At 43.7% G+C, this 14506-nt stretch overlaps 1 protein-coding gene across 1 annotated transcript in view; it reads right to left on the reverse strand.

Annotated features, from left to right (window-relative positions):
* The window catches only part of CACNA1H (calcium voltage-gated channel subunit alpha1 H), a 384050-nt gene that overhangs the window by 15141 nt on the left and 354403 nt on the right, over positions 1-14506 (reverse strand). The window contains 2 exon segments of the mRNA XM_075179258.1: positions 8234-8304; positions 8401-8534. Of these exon segments, the coding sequence (XP_075035359.1) occupies positions 8234-8304; positions 8401-8534 (205 nt within the window).

Below are 14506 nucleotides of genomic sequence, written 5' to 3' on the forward strand. Positions count from 1 at the left end.
ATTAAGGAATAATGTCTGACCTATCACAAGGAGCTAGCTTGGCCTTAATAATTGATACTCATACAAAGATTCCCCTCTATTTTCTTTTCCTCCTCCTAGTGAGATTCACTGTCACAATCTATAAAAATATATATAAGCTTCTGGTTACAGAGTCAATTATAAAAGAAACAAACATTTCACACATACTCCATTGAAGATCCTGTACAAATTCCCTTTAACAGGAATATACACCAGATAGGCAAACTGTGCACATGTCATTTTGCTAAGTACATTTATCTGCGCTGCATTGGGTAGTATGTAGAGTGGGCTGCCAATAGGAATTATGAACAGGAGACCCCTAATCCACCAGAAGGGTGCTAATAAGTAGTAGAAGAAACTCCAAGGCCCTAAGGGTAGAGGGGATAAATGGGTGAGGTACTGTGCTATTGTGTTAGTACAATAGGCTTATATAACGTTACCAGTTTAGGTGATGTGGAAAATGATTTTTATTCACTGAAGTGGTTACATATAAATGTTCTGGCCAGAACAATATCCTCAAATGCAGCATAAATAGCATCAAACAAGGTTAAATAACATGCAGGAGGTATACAAGAAACAAACATTCCAATCACATGATTCCACAGGTTATTGGAGTGTATGGAACACAGTAAAAAGGTTTATAGGAGACCTTCTGACCATAAGAAAAGTTGTGCGTAAAGACCGGTATACAAATAAAATATAACAAATAATAACAAAAACAGGCCAGAAAAAAATATATGCGGAAAGAAACTCTCTCCTCACACACCTTACTAGCACCCAAAGCTTCACCATACACAATACCACCACAGAAGCAGGTAACAGTCACATTCCGAAATATCTTTTAGAACTAGGTCCACGCAAAACACAACCTCCAGACCCTGGTCTTCCAACCACCTACACCAAAAGCCCTGTGAGCCTGAAAAGAAAATTGAGACCAGGTTCCATAGAGGAAATGCGGGAGGGGGGATTGGGGGGCCAAAACAAAGACATAAATATGAAAGGTATCTTGAACTTAAGCAGTACCACCCTGACGGAGGCACAGCCTCAAATATGTTCCTAACAAATCAGTACGTTTAACACCAATATTGACTTTCAGAAGTTTGTGCGTAAGATAACTCTAAAAAAAACAAATTTAACTAAAAATGAAACAAAAGCCCTAACGGAATTGCAAGATAAAGAGCTCATTATCAAACCAGCAGATACAGGAGGGGGTACCATTAAACTTAACAAACCAGACTGCGTACAGTAAACTAAACAAACATCTAGGTGACAGGTCCACTTACGAACCCCTCCGCTGTCACCCTACAATCACCTATAATAGAGTCTGGGACAAAACTCCTAGGATGGCATCCTCACACAGCAAGAACTAGGATACCTACCCAAGAGGCATCCTAACACCCCAGTGATCTAGCACCTAGTTACGCCAATCTATCTATGGCCTACTGGAAAGACACATCTGGGCAAATAACCCCCAGTTAGACAGCGGAGAAGACTCATAGATGATGCATGGAAAGGCACAGAGGAAAATCTTAAGGCCTTTATTACTTACATCAACAATAATGACCTGAACCTACGTTTTGACTGCCAATATGAGTAAAACCGAGTCGAGTTTCTAGACTTAGAAATATACACGGAAGAAGAAACCTTAAAAACCCAATCTATAGAAAACAAAAAAGACAACTACAATACATTTATTCCGGCATCCAGCAGCCACTGCCACACATGGCTCAAAAATATCCCTAGAGGGCAATTTATGAGGATAAGGAGAAATTGCTCTGAGGTCAATGTCTATAAACAACAAGCTACCGCACTCAGGGAGAGATTTCTAGAGAGGAACTAGAAACCGCAGGCTGTAAACACAGCGCACCTGAGCCCTCTGGAGATGGAAAGGAACCCCCTACTCATCACTGGAGAGAACAAACCATCAGAACCAGACAACCTTAGATTGTACGCTCCTCTGAGCAGGGCCATCTCTCCTCCTGTTTCCACCACTTCTAACTCTGCTCTCCAGCTACTTAGCCCTCCTCCTCGAGGGTCCTCCACCCCTCGTCCATTCTCGCTCCCTCCTCCCCCTGGGGGTCTCCCTGTCTTCCGCGCCCTCCTTCTTGGGCCCCGTCGTTTGCGGATCCTCCCTCCCCCTTCTCCTCTCTAGCTGTGCATTGAGCTTACTGAGTTGCTGTGTTTACTGTACTGTGCTGTCTCCCATTGTATTGTAATTTTGTTTGTCTCTGTACGGCGCTGCGGATGCCTTGTGGCGCCTTATAAATAAATATTTATAATAATAATAACCTCTGCATTATTACGCAATACAATAACAACTCCAAACAATCTGAGAATATAATTAAGCAGCATTGTCCAATCCTATTAAAGGACGAGAAATTTTATAGGATACTTCCAATAAGACCCAAATTCCCATACAAAAAAAGCACCAGACCTGAGGAATAAACTAGTTACAAGTTTTCTACCATAAAAGGTCGCAAATAAGCCAGAAACATGGCTACGTGAAAAAGATATTTTTTTTTTTACTGTAATCGCTGTAATGCTTTTAAAACCACAGGATGCAGCTCGACGAAACCTATTAAGACCTTTAAGTCCAATGTAACAGAAAGGGAGTTTATAATTTAAGAAAAAATTACGTGTAACACCATAGGGGTTGGTTACCTACTGGAGTGCCCCTGTGGGCCCCAATATGTAGGCCGTACCATACGCAGCTTACATGTCAGAATTGCAGAACCACTTAGGAATAGCAAAAAGCAATTGGAGACACAGAGGGCCTGAGTCATTAAGGAGAGCAAGGCAATAAAAAGGAGAACATTTTCTCCTGGACAAATCATGTTACAATGCAAGGGGTGCAAATTAATTTACTATTTTGCACGCAAGTAAAATACTGGCTGTTTTGTTATGTAGCACACAAATACTTGATAGCTTTAATTTTACACTGAAATTTAAAGTTGGTCTAGGACATGTCCTACCCCAACTATATATCTATCCCCACATTTTAAATTTACCTCCCCCTCCAATGCAACATGGTTTTGCCCAGGTGCAAAGGTACTCCTGTTTTATGCATTGCTCTCCTTAATGACTCCGGCCCATAGTGTCTTGGATCATTTTCCCAAACACCATGAATACTGTGACATTGAATAAAGCCCCTAAGTACTGGAGAGGAGGAGACTATATTAGAAAAACATATCCAGAGAAGAAGCCACAGCAGGGACTAGAATACCACTAGGAACTGCTGCAATCTCATATATAATATATATATCAGGGTAATGATTAGCTGCGGTATTGCACTGTAAAATGTTTGTGTCTATATATATATATATATACACACACAAACATTTTACAGTGCAATACCGCAGCTAATCATTACCCTGATACTTGTTACTTTATTTACAAACTGCATATGGGGTCTCTTGTATGAGGATTATATTATTTCCACCTAAAACCATGTAATGTTTTACCATTTATCTCTGTATACTTTAAGTTAATTGTGTTACATGAGAATGCTGATTATTCTAATTATACCCCTGACAATTTCCACCTGGACCATGTGTCAATCTATGTTGAGCCGCCTATAATGATTGGCTGAGCAATTATACCCCAGTTCCAAGAGTGGTTTAAAGCCCCACATAGGAACCATCATGAACACTATACCATCCCTGAAGAAACCCGCTTGAATTGCAGGCGGAATGCGTTGAGAAAATTCAACTTTGTACCACTTGTTAATGAAAAAGATCCCTTTACAATAGGGACTTGACCGATATATCCCTGTAAAGGAATCACTTGCTGGGACGGATATGCATATATATGCATATGAATTAAAATTTCTGGACTGTTTTTGAGATATTTTATTATATTTGTATATCGGTCTTTACACACTTGTCTTATGGTCAGAAGGTCTCCTATAAACCTTCTCGCTGTGTACCATACACTCCAATAACCTGTGGAATCACGTGATTGGAATGTTTGTTTCTTATATACCTCCTGCATGCTATTTAACCTCGTCTGATGCTAATTATGTTGCATTTCTGGCCAGAACTTTTATATGAAACCACTTCAGTGAATAATCCTCATTTTCCACATCACCTAAACTGGTAACGTTATATAAGCCTATTTATCATAGTAACACACACTGGGTACCCGAGCACACTACCTTACCCTTATATCCCCTCTACCCTTAGCTCCCTGGAGATCACTCTATTACAAACTAGGCACATGCCTAGGGCAATATGGTTTGAGGAACATTATTATTTAAAATATACTTTTTTTGTGCTACTGGTGCTGCCGAATAAATCAAGGTAAAGATAATACGGGAGAGGGTGTAGAATAAAGGGCATACAAAATGTTGCTTGGTTACGGCTTTTAAAACTACGGGTCCCAGGACACCATCTGCTCTCTAGACGGGCCTGCATGTACTCCTTGTCACAGCGACCGGTTACTCCGCCACCTATGCTGCACGTTGAGGGCCCACACTCCGGTTGGCACGTGCAGAGCTGAATGGCACACGCTGCCACAGTAAGGACTGCAGACATAATGTTCCTCTCTGGGAGAGAGCAGTGCTGGAGGCGGGAGCTGGCGTACTGTTTTAGCACATCTCTCTTCTCATTTTCCTCAGATTCATTATTTCTGCACCATCAGCCCACTCCATGGCATTTCAGTCATCCGAGCACATAATACCCAGGGAGGCCTGTCAAGAAGGATTTCTCAGGAAGCTGTACAAGTGCCAAGCTGCTGCAAGGGCAGGGATGCCACAGTCCTGTTCTCCAGCTGCTTGTTGTGACTCAGTAACACTAAATAAGTGGATGGTAAATAGAGCGTACCAGTCATGAGCTCACCCTGGACGGTGCCCTGTGGCAAAAAAATATTGTGTTACCTGCTAGTTGGGTAACGTGCTCCAATCATGTTCGCTTTACTTCACACAACGTAATAGGTTTCGTTTACGCCTTGTAAATTTTGCTGGTTGATTTAAAAGGAAAATCGCTGCTGAAATACCTAATTGTTTTGTATGAAGGACCTAATTGTAATGACAGCTACGCACGGTGCGATCCAGGCACAAGCCCTGAACACCGGAATCAGAGTCAAACTTGGCCAAACACTTAAGTGGAGCTCACTGTCTTAATAACACCTGCACCTAGTTAGGGAATGTAATCTCCATACAAAACTATGCACAAGTATCTTTTAACCATTTCGGTGCCAGCTGCATATTATATACAAGTTAACCCGTGCATGATACTCATGCATTCTAGTCAAATCAAGCTACTTAAGGTGTTAAAAAGGTTTTTGTCATGGCTAGGCCAGGCCTCCTCAAGGGAAGAGCGTTACTTCCCGACGTAGGCGCCCTTTTTTAACGTGGTTTTGTCCACATGTCACCACCTCATCATTCTTCTCCATCACCTCATCCTTCATCTTCATCGCCACATCCTTAATCTCCATCGTCTTACAGTTCTAAAACCTCTCGATACACAACGTTTCTGCTAAACACCTTATCGCTGTGCTCAATCAGTCTTCCTTGAAGGGCAGTATTCATAACCTGCACTTTCACATCACTGCTTCTCTGTACTCGTGAAAATGCGACATACAATTGTCCATGACCAAACACAGGCTCTGGTAAATAAATACCCACACGGTCAAGAGTTTGAGCCCTCAACTGGTAAATTTAGCCTTTACTATCCCTCCCACGGGGGGAAGGGGGGGATGATGGAAGTTAACTGACTTAACTATTATAATTTTTTTGTCAAATAATGTCAGTATACCAAATTACAGGTCAATTGGATGAGCCCTTTCTGAGAAAATAGTTTTTTCCACACACACACACACACACACTAACACACGCCGCTAGGCTTATATATTAGATGATAGTGGTGCATGCCTCCCAGCAATTAGAATCCCGAAATCGGGACAGTACAAGCCCCATCCAAATTTTGACCACAAATGGGCAAATTGGGGCAAAACCCCCACCCAGTATTTGCTAAGCACCACCCCTTTGTGCAGCCCGCGGCTCGCGGGAGCTACGCTATACATGGTTTCCATAGATGGGCACTAGCTTTATATAGGTTTGGATGCTTCTAAACAACCACTTAACTTTAAGTACAAGTTACATAACACCAAAGCTCAACCAGTAACATCCATAAGTACAGAGGTCACTGTTTCTGGTGCTGCCCATCACTGAGATAAAGTAGTGATTGTGTGGGAGGGAGGAGAGATACAGTATCTTTCTATGCACAGCAGAATTTCCTTTTGCACATAGTTGCACAGCATAAAATGTCAAACCTAACATCTTACATTGTGTCAAGGTAAGGAAACATTTACATATATTTATGCACGTTATCAGTTGCTCTTTTGCATAAGGCGACTTCTATTTTAGGTTAGTCGGTCATTTATTTCAAAGAATAGTTAGGTGGCAGCAGAGGGAAAAAAATGGAAATTGGAAAAGAAGACAAGGAGGGCTCACTAATATCTGCGGTTGGCGTGTGCCAGGTTCTGCTAGTTGGTCAGTGAGGGAGTCTATAAGCTCCGTTTCCCCATGCCGAACATGGCTTCCATCCAAGTGGAGGCAACATTGCTCTGCGTATTTGTAATGTTACAAATGCCATTGCTGGAGTGATCCTGTCTACCAGAACTGGAAGAGAATAACCTCCATAGGCATATTGCTTGGTCACTATAGGATGGGAGCGTGATGTCCGGAGAGACTGTGAGATAACACTGCCGTAGCGAGCTGAGAGCAAGCTCTTTGTGCCGTGCAGTCTATCAGTTAGACACATGAAAGGGTTAAGGAGCAGATGTTTATCCGATCTCGCAGTATCCCCAAGGACGTGTTTATTCCTTATAGAGAAGAAAGTAGCCGTTCTCTCCTGCCCTCCCGCTGGCTCAGAGCACAGGATCCGATGTGCTAGTTTACACAAAGGCATCGGAACTTAACGGGAAGAAGTTATCCACTGATCTAAATATAAGCCTGAGGGAGCGCGGCACCAGCGAGTATTTGTGGAAGTCCTAAGGAATTTGGTGAGGTTCCATGGTTACAGCGTTGGCCAAAACAAACAGCGTGGTAATCCGTCATGATTAGAAAATACTCCACTGACTGAGCTGCCGCTGGACGAATCCGCTGCCGTTCATGTTTTGTCTCTTCAGATAGACGGTTAATGCAAAAAATAATGACTTGGAGACTATGCTCATTCCATCTTTTAAATCTTCCCTGGACAGGTATGTCCAACAGGTAAACTAGGTTAATGACTCAACGTTCAGACTCACAGAATGGGACCAATATAAATCCCACCCCAATTAAAACAAACCCCGGCCAGATATTACACTTCCCGGGCTAAAACGCTCACTTTGGGGCAAAACTTCACCCGGTTTTGTAAGCCACGCCCCTTTTACAGTCCTTCAATCAGGACATCACTGTTTCCTAGGCTGCATTCTCATGAATATTGGACCAGCCCCCAAAATGGCCGCCTCCACTGTATGTGGACACTTTAAGCAAGGGGTGTCCACAGATGTTAGCTTTCATCAGCCCAGAGTAAACTAGGCTAGAAGATGCATGTGTCTGATTGGTCGCTAAGGGTCTCAAAACATTTCTGTTATTCCCCCCCCCCCTGCATAACTCAACCCGCACTGATACTAAATGAATTGCTTTATTCTTTCTCTTATTGGAAAATATATAATAAACAATCCAGAAACTGGGCAATAATATGTGTTTATTTTCTTAATTAATTAAATTGTTTTACATATATTAGTGTCTAATCCAATAAAACAATTTACTTTAAATAATTTATCACCTATTCCTGGTGAGACTCTGGTTACGCCGCGCTAGCCGTGTGAAAACCATGCAGGCAATAGTAACCACTGGTCAATCACAGTACCTATGTTCACGACTGCATTGATGTGTTAAGTGCATTTACAAAAAACGGTGAAAGAGCTGTAGGAATAAGGCTACAAACCTCAATGAGCCAGAAAACAAGAAAACACATTTTGTAACTTAATTATTGGAGCAATAGTCAAACCGCGCCCTCCTCATTGTTCCAATTTTTCCCCATAACTGGAAAACAGAAGAAGCCTAGTAGACTGGGGCGTGGCCAAAGCAGCATGGTCAAGTGGACAGAGGGAGGGGTCAGGTTGGGATGTAATATGCTCCAGCCAGGACAATATATATGACCACATGTGGATTTGAGGTCACCTATTGGTGCCTCCAGCTCTAACCACAAGAACTGGTGCCGGTTACCTGCGGCAAAGCTTGTACAACCGTATCCAGCAGAGCTCGCATTCCAGTGGCCATCTTTAGTAGCTTCAGCACTGCAATGACAAGGCAGAGAGGGTTATATGAAGACATCAGCAACCAGTAATGTCATGCACGTGATGAGAGATAGGATAAACTGCAGGAGTCCTTACCTCGGGCGATCCGCAGCACCCGCATAATACGAATAATAGTGGGGTTTATGGGGAGAGAGGCATTGATTTCAATCTCTTCCAGCGTGATTCCCATGATGGAGAGGAGCACGATAGCCAGGTCCAGCTGATTCCACCTGTAAGTGACACGTATGTTTACTAGACATGTACAGCCTAGGAACAAGTATTTATTACGCCTGTAAAATATAATTCACAGCTTTTGCCTTGGACAGAAAATCTTAGAAAAGTTAAACATATTTTTACTTCTTTTAGTGTTCTTTACAATGCACCTGTGGAGATATTTTCCTAATAACAGAGAATACCGCAGTACGTATAATTCTCAATGGGGACTGCAGTGTGGAACAAGCTCTGAAAAGCTTAGCAGAGGATGGAGTTAGCAGCTGTGGCCTATTGGCTACTGCTTGGCCAAGGAGGGATGTTTGGATCCCTCCGCGCAGGTTGGGCTGCACGGGGCCCAGTCATCGCTGGGACAGCCTCTTATCGGATGTACAGTCCCGGTATGACCGTAAATTGCTACGTTAAGTAACAGGGCAAAAGTGTGTAGAGTGTTAAACAGGCCCCAGCATACATACAGCAAGACCCACCCACCGTCCCTCTTGCCAGTACCATGTGCTTTCCTGCATATGATGTCCCACATCAGCATTTACATAACCACTACCAGTCCTGATATTGGTGGGAAACGTCTTATTTTCTCACAACACTATCATGCACCACCTGACCATAAGTACCTTCCAGTGCGCCCTGGCATAATGTTGTCACTTGCCCACCAGGTAGGTCTCCCAGACTACCAGGAGAGCAGGCAATTTGTACACACCCTGGTCACTTCCTAGTAAAGTGGTCAGGATGGGAGCCTCCTTGATGCCTCATTTTAGCCCCGCCCACCACATCAAAATGCTGCTTTAGCGTAATTGTGTTGCAGAGCTGGACCAAAATGACACGGTTCACCCCGTCCCCTCACGTTCCCCCACATGTAATTATTTCCATCTCTTCCAGAACTATCCCTAATTAAAAAGTATATAGAAGCTACAATTGGGGGCAACACGGTGGCTTAGTGGTTAACACTTCTGTCTCACAGCGCTGGGGTCATGAGCTTGATTCCTGACCATGGCCTTATCTGTGTTGAGTTTGTATGTTCTCCACGTGTCTGCGTGAGTTTCCTCCAGGTGCTCCGGTTTCCTCCCACACTCTAAAAGCATACTGATAATTTAATTGGCTGCTGACATAATGAACCCTAGTCTGCTTTATATAAATAAACAATAATTATACAACAACTTTCCACAATCTGATTTTTCCTGAACTCATCAATATACTATATATTGGTCTACATTACACATCATACATCTCATGTTGTATCAAGGTATGGGAACTTTTACATACATAATCCAGCTACTAACAACATTCACATATATAAGGCCACTGGGATTTTAAGTTTACTGGCCCTTTAAATACTTTAAGACAAAGCATCCTCTACTCTATTAATTAGCTAGATAATTACTCACAGGTGTATGGATTGCCCCGATAATTGGTGCTTACAGATAGGAATCAATACTTTCCTGGAAATAAAAACGCTGCAGAAATTCAGCAGCCTGCCTGTTACAATCACAACACAGCACGGAGCAGACTTTGGTCCTTACTAAATTAATCTTAATAAGCATCAGTTTGACAACTTAGATGAGTGCCTGATAAGATGATGTATTTAGGGCTCCAAGTGTTACAAAAGAACATCAGCTGGCGATTCTGTCCCCTTGTCCGAGGCTCCCGGATTATCAGACACACATGTAAATTAGTTTGATCAGTCTCCTGACCCTTGCTGCCAGGAATTCTAATTAAGACATCAGTTGTGCATCATTCTGACGGAGAGAATTGTTGGTGGGGAGACTGGCCTTATGCAAGCGCGTTAGTTGGTATTGGTATGTGACAAGCTTTGCCTTTATCACTCCCACAGCATCAGAGCTATGAAATCTCTAAGGGATAGATTTACTAAAGTGGAGGAGTTGCCCATAGCAACCAATCAGATTCTAGCTCTCATTTATCTACTACATTCCAGAAAATGATAGCTAGAATCTGATTGGTTGCTATGGGCAACACCTCCACTTCCCCATTTCAGAAGGTTTAGGAAATCTTATCTGCACATACAGAGATTTTTTTCTCACAATGTGATCATAGTGGATGAGATCTTACAATTATCTCTACGTGGGTGGCACACAAAAGATCTTAATAATTCAATAATTCGATTACCTAGTAGCCAAGAGCAATTGTATCGCTATATGCGTAGGTACATTAAACAATTATAATGTATCTGTGCTCAATATATCAAGTGTATGAGATATAGGTTTAAGTGGGATAAACATATATTAATGATAATCCAGCCTCATAATCTTGTTCTTAGTAAATTAACCGGGAGCCGACAAAATGGCTGCCTACTCTAGACAGATAAAATACCACATGTGCATAAATATATGCAAAATGGCATTAAATTGAATTTGGGAGTCACTTTTTTTGATCAGTAGATTTTTGAAGAGTCTATAAATACTGACCTACATATAAATCCCAAAAGTGACAATTTGGAGGGAATAGGGATAGTGGAGATTGAGTCCACTGGAAACAGGGACAGATGGGAGGTATGCTGTTATATCACACATTCCCGCCTAGTTTCCCTGCAGTTCCTGCCTCTAGAACATGGCTATGTCTTGTGCTGTGACGTGACGATTGTACAATATCCCCAGGGTTCAATAACCTGGCCGTTACTCATCTGGCTGTAAAAATCTAAAGTATTCATTCACAACATTTAACATCTCAAGGTGCCTTTTACACATGTGATAAACATTGGCTCAGCGCTGCAGTCAGATCACCGGCCCATTGTGCATCTCTTCAGGGCTGATTTGGCTAATAAAAAGGTGACTGACTCATGGCATCTCGCCCTGGTACAGAAAGCTCTAATGATATTTCTTTCTCGGCTTCACAAAGGGCTCACAATAAACTCAGTTCTCTGTGAATTTAATGCATCAATAAGAGGAACATAAAGGTGTCACGATGTTAAAGAGAATGCAGTAACATAACACGTAGATGTCGAATGCACCATAATCTATTGGAAGGGCAGATAACAATGACTGATTTGGGGAAATTAGAGGAAGCAATAACGTCAAAATCATTTTGCTTTATAAGCAGGTCCGACCTTCTCTACTGAAAACGGGTTACTGTGCTATATAAAATTATTATTATTATTATTATGTGACAGAGCTTAAACCTGTGCATCTATTCCCATATATTCCTGTTACACGCAGTATATGACATCATGCCCCATAACTATTAACTGCAACAACAATGGAACTATCTGATACTAATACTAGATAACCCAGCAGCACAAAAGTGCCAACATGATCAAAGGGGTTCACAGGGGTGGGGTGGATGGGGTTCGGAGCATATACCTAACGGGCTGCCTCCCCAAAAACATCCTGGGTTGAACTTAGATCTCCTGATTCCTATGATGGGGTTGAACATGGTCCTCTGGTTGTGGTGTTGAGGGATAGCATGGGTCTTCTAGTTGTGGTGTTGGGGGATAGCATGGGTCCTCTAGTTGTGGTGTTGGGGTAGAGCAGAGGTGGGCAAACTCAGTCCTCAATGGCTACCAATAGTTCATGTTTTTAGGATTTCTTTAATCATGCACAGGTGAGTTAATCTATTTGGCTGGGTCAGTAATTATCCCACCTGTTTCTACAGACAGAAATCCTAAAAACATGAACTGTTGGTAGCCCTTGAGGACTGAGCTTGCCCACCTCTGGGGTAGAGCATGGGTCTCCTAGTTATGGTGTTGGGGGATAGCATAGGTCCTCTAGTTGTGGTGTTGTGGATAACATGGGTCTTCTAGTTGTGCTCTTGGGGAATAGCATGGGTCTTCTAATTGTGGTGTTGGGGGATAGCATGGGTCCTCTGGTTGCGGTGTTGGGGGATAGCATGGGTCCTCTAGTTGTGATGTTGGGGAATAGCATGGGTCCTCTAGTTGTGATGTTGGGGAATAGCATGGGTCCTCTAGTTGTGGTGTTGGGGAATAGCATGGGTCCTCTAGTTGTGGTGTTGGGGGATAGCATGGGTCCTCTAGTTGTGGTGTTGGGGGATAGCATGGGTCCTCTAGTTGTGATGTTGGGGAATAGCATGGGTCCTCTAGTTGTGGTGTTGGGGAATAGCATGGGTCCTCTAGTTGTGGTGTTGGGGGATAGCATGGGTCCTCTAGTTGTGGTGTTGGGGGATAGCATGGGTCCTCTAGTTGTGGTGTTGGGGAATAGCATGAGTTCTCTGGTTGTGGTGTTGGGGGATAGCATGGGTCCTCTAGTTGTGGTGTTGGGGGATAGCATGGGTCCTCTAGTTGTGGTGTTGGGGGATAGCATGGGTCCTCTAGTTGTGGTGTTGGGGGATAGCATGGGTCATCTAGTTGTGATGTTGGGGAATAGCATGGGTCCACTAGTTGTGGTGTTGGGGAATAGCATGGGTCCTCTAGTTGTGGTGTTGGGGGATAGCATGGGTCCTCTAGTTGTGGTATTGGGGAATAGCATGAGTTCTCTGGTTGCAGTGTTGGGGGATAGCATGGGTCCTGTAGTTGTGGTGTTGGGGATAGCATGGGTCCTCTAGTTGTGGTGTTGGGGAATAGCATGGGTCCACTAGTTGTGGTGTTGGGGGATAGCATGGGTCCTCTAGTTGTGGTGTTGGGGGATAGCATGTTTCCTCTAGTTGTGATGTTGGGGAATAGCATGGGTCCTCTAGTTGTGGTGTTGGGGGATAGCATGGGTCTTGTAGTTGTGGTGTTGGGGATAGCATGGGTCCTCTAGTTGTGGTGTTGGGGGATAGCATGTTTCCTCTAGTTGTGATGTTGGGGAATAGCATGGGTCCTCTAGTTGTGGTGTTGGGGGATAGCATGTTTCCTCTAGTTGTGATGTTGGGGAATAGCATGGGTCCTCTAGTTGTGGTGTTGGGGGATAGCATGGGTCCTGTAGTTGTGGTGTTGGGGAATAGCATGAGTTCTCTGGTTGTGGTGTTGGGGGATAGCATGGGTCCTCTAGTTGTGGTGTTGGGGAATAGCATGAGTTCTCTGGTTGTGGTGTTGGGGGATAGCATGGGTCCTCTAGTTGTGGTGTTGGGGGATAGCATGTTTCCTCTAGTTGTGATGTTGGGGAATAGCATGGGTCCTCTAGTTGTGGTGTTGGGGGATAGCATGGGTCCTGTAGTTGTGGTGTTGGGGAATAGCATGAGTTCTCTGGTTGTGGTGTTGGGGGATAGCATGGGTCCTCTAGTTGTGGTGTTGGGGGATAGCATGAGTTCTCTGGTTGTGGTGTTGGGGGATAGCATGGGTCCTCTAGTTGTGGTGTTGGGGGATAGCATGTTTCCTCTAGTTGTGATGTTGGGGAATAGCATGGGTCCTCTAGTTGTGGTGTTGGGGGATAGCATGGGTCCTGTAGTTGTGGTGTTGGGGAATAGCATGAGTTCTCTGGTTGTGGTGTTGGGGGATAGCATGGGTCCTCTAGTTGTGGTGTTGGGGGATAGCATGAGTTCTCTGGTTGTGGTGTTGGGGGATAGCATGGGTCCTCTAGTTGTGGTGTTGGGGGATAGCATGGGTCCTCTAGTTGTGGTGTTGGGGGATAGCATGGGTTCTCTGGTTGTTGTGGTGGGGGGTAGCATGGGTCCTCTATTTGTGGTGTTGGGGGATAGCATGGGTTCTCTGGTTGTGGTGTTGGGGGATAGCATGGGTTCTCTGGTTGTTGTGGTGGGGGGTAGCATGGGTCCTCTATTTGTGGTGTTGGGGGATAGCATGGGTCTTCTGGATGTGGTGTTGGGGGATAGCAAAAATGATCTGGTTGTGGTGTTTGGAGATATCATAAAGTAATTAAATAGATGTGATCAAGGGTGTGGTGATTGTGTGTGTGTGACCACTGCTGTCCTGATTTATTGCCCCCCAAATGCTGGGGGATATCTTTGATAAGACCCCTCTCCATCTCTACACTGTTGGCCCCATTTAGAAACACCGCAAGTACAACCCTCCGGCATAACATTTTGCTCTGTGTTGCTCCACATGTCCTATATCTAGTGTAGGACTGGC

This window comes from Mixophyes fleayi, chromosome 7 (assembly GCF_038048845.1).
Source record: "Mixophyes fleayi isolate aMixFle1 chromosome 7, aMixFle1.hap1, whole genome shotgun sequence".
Lineage (NCBI taxonomy): Eukaryota > Metazoa > Chordata > Amphibia > Anura > Limnodynastidae > Mixophyes > Mixophyes fleayi.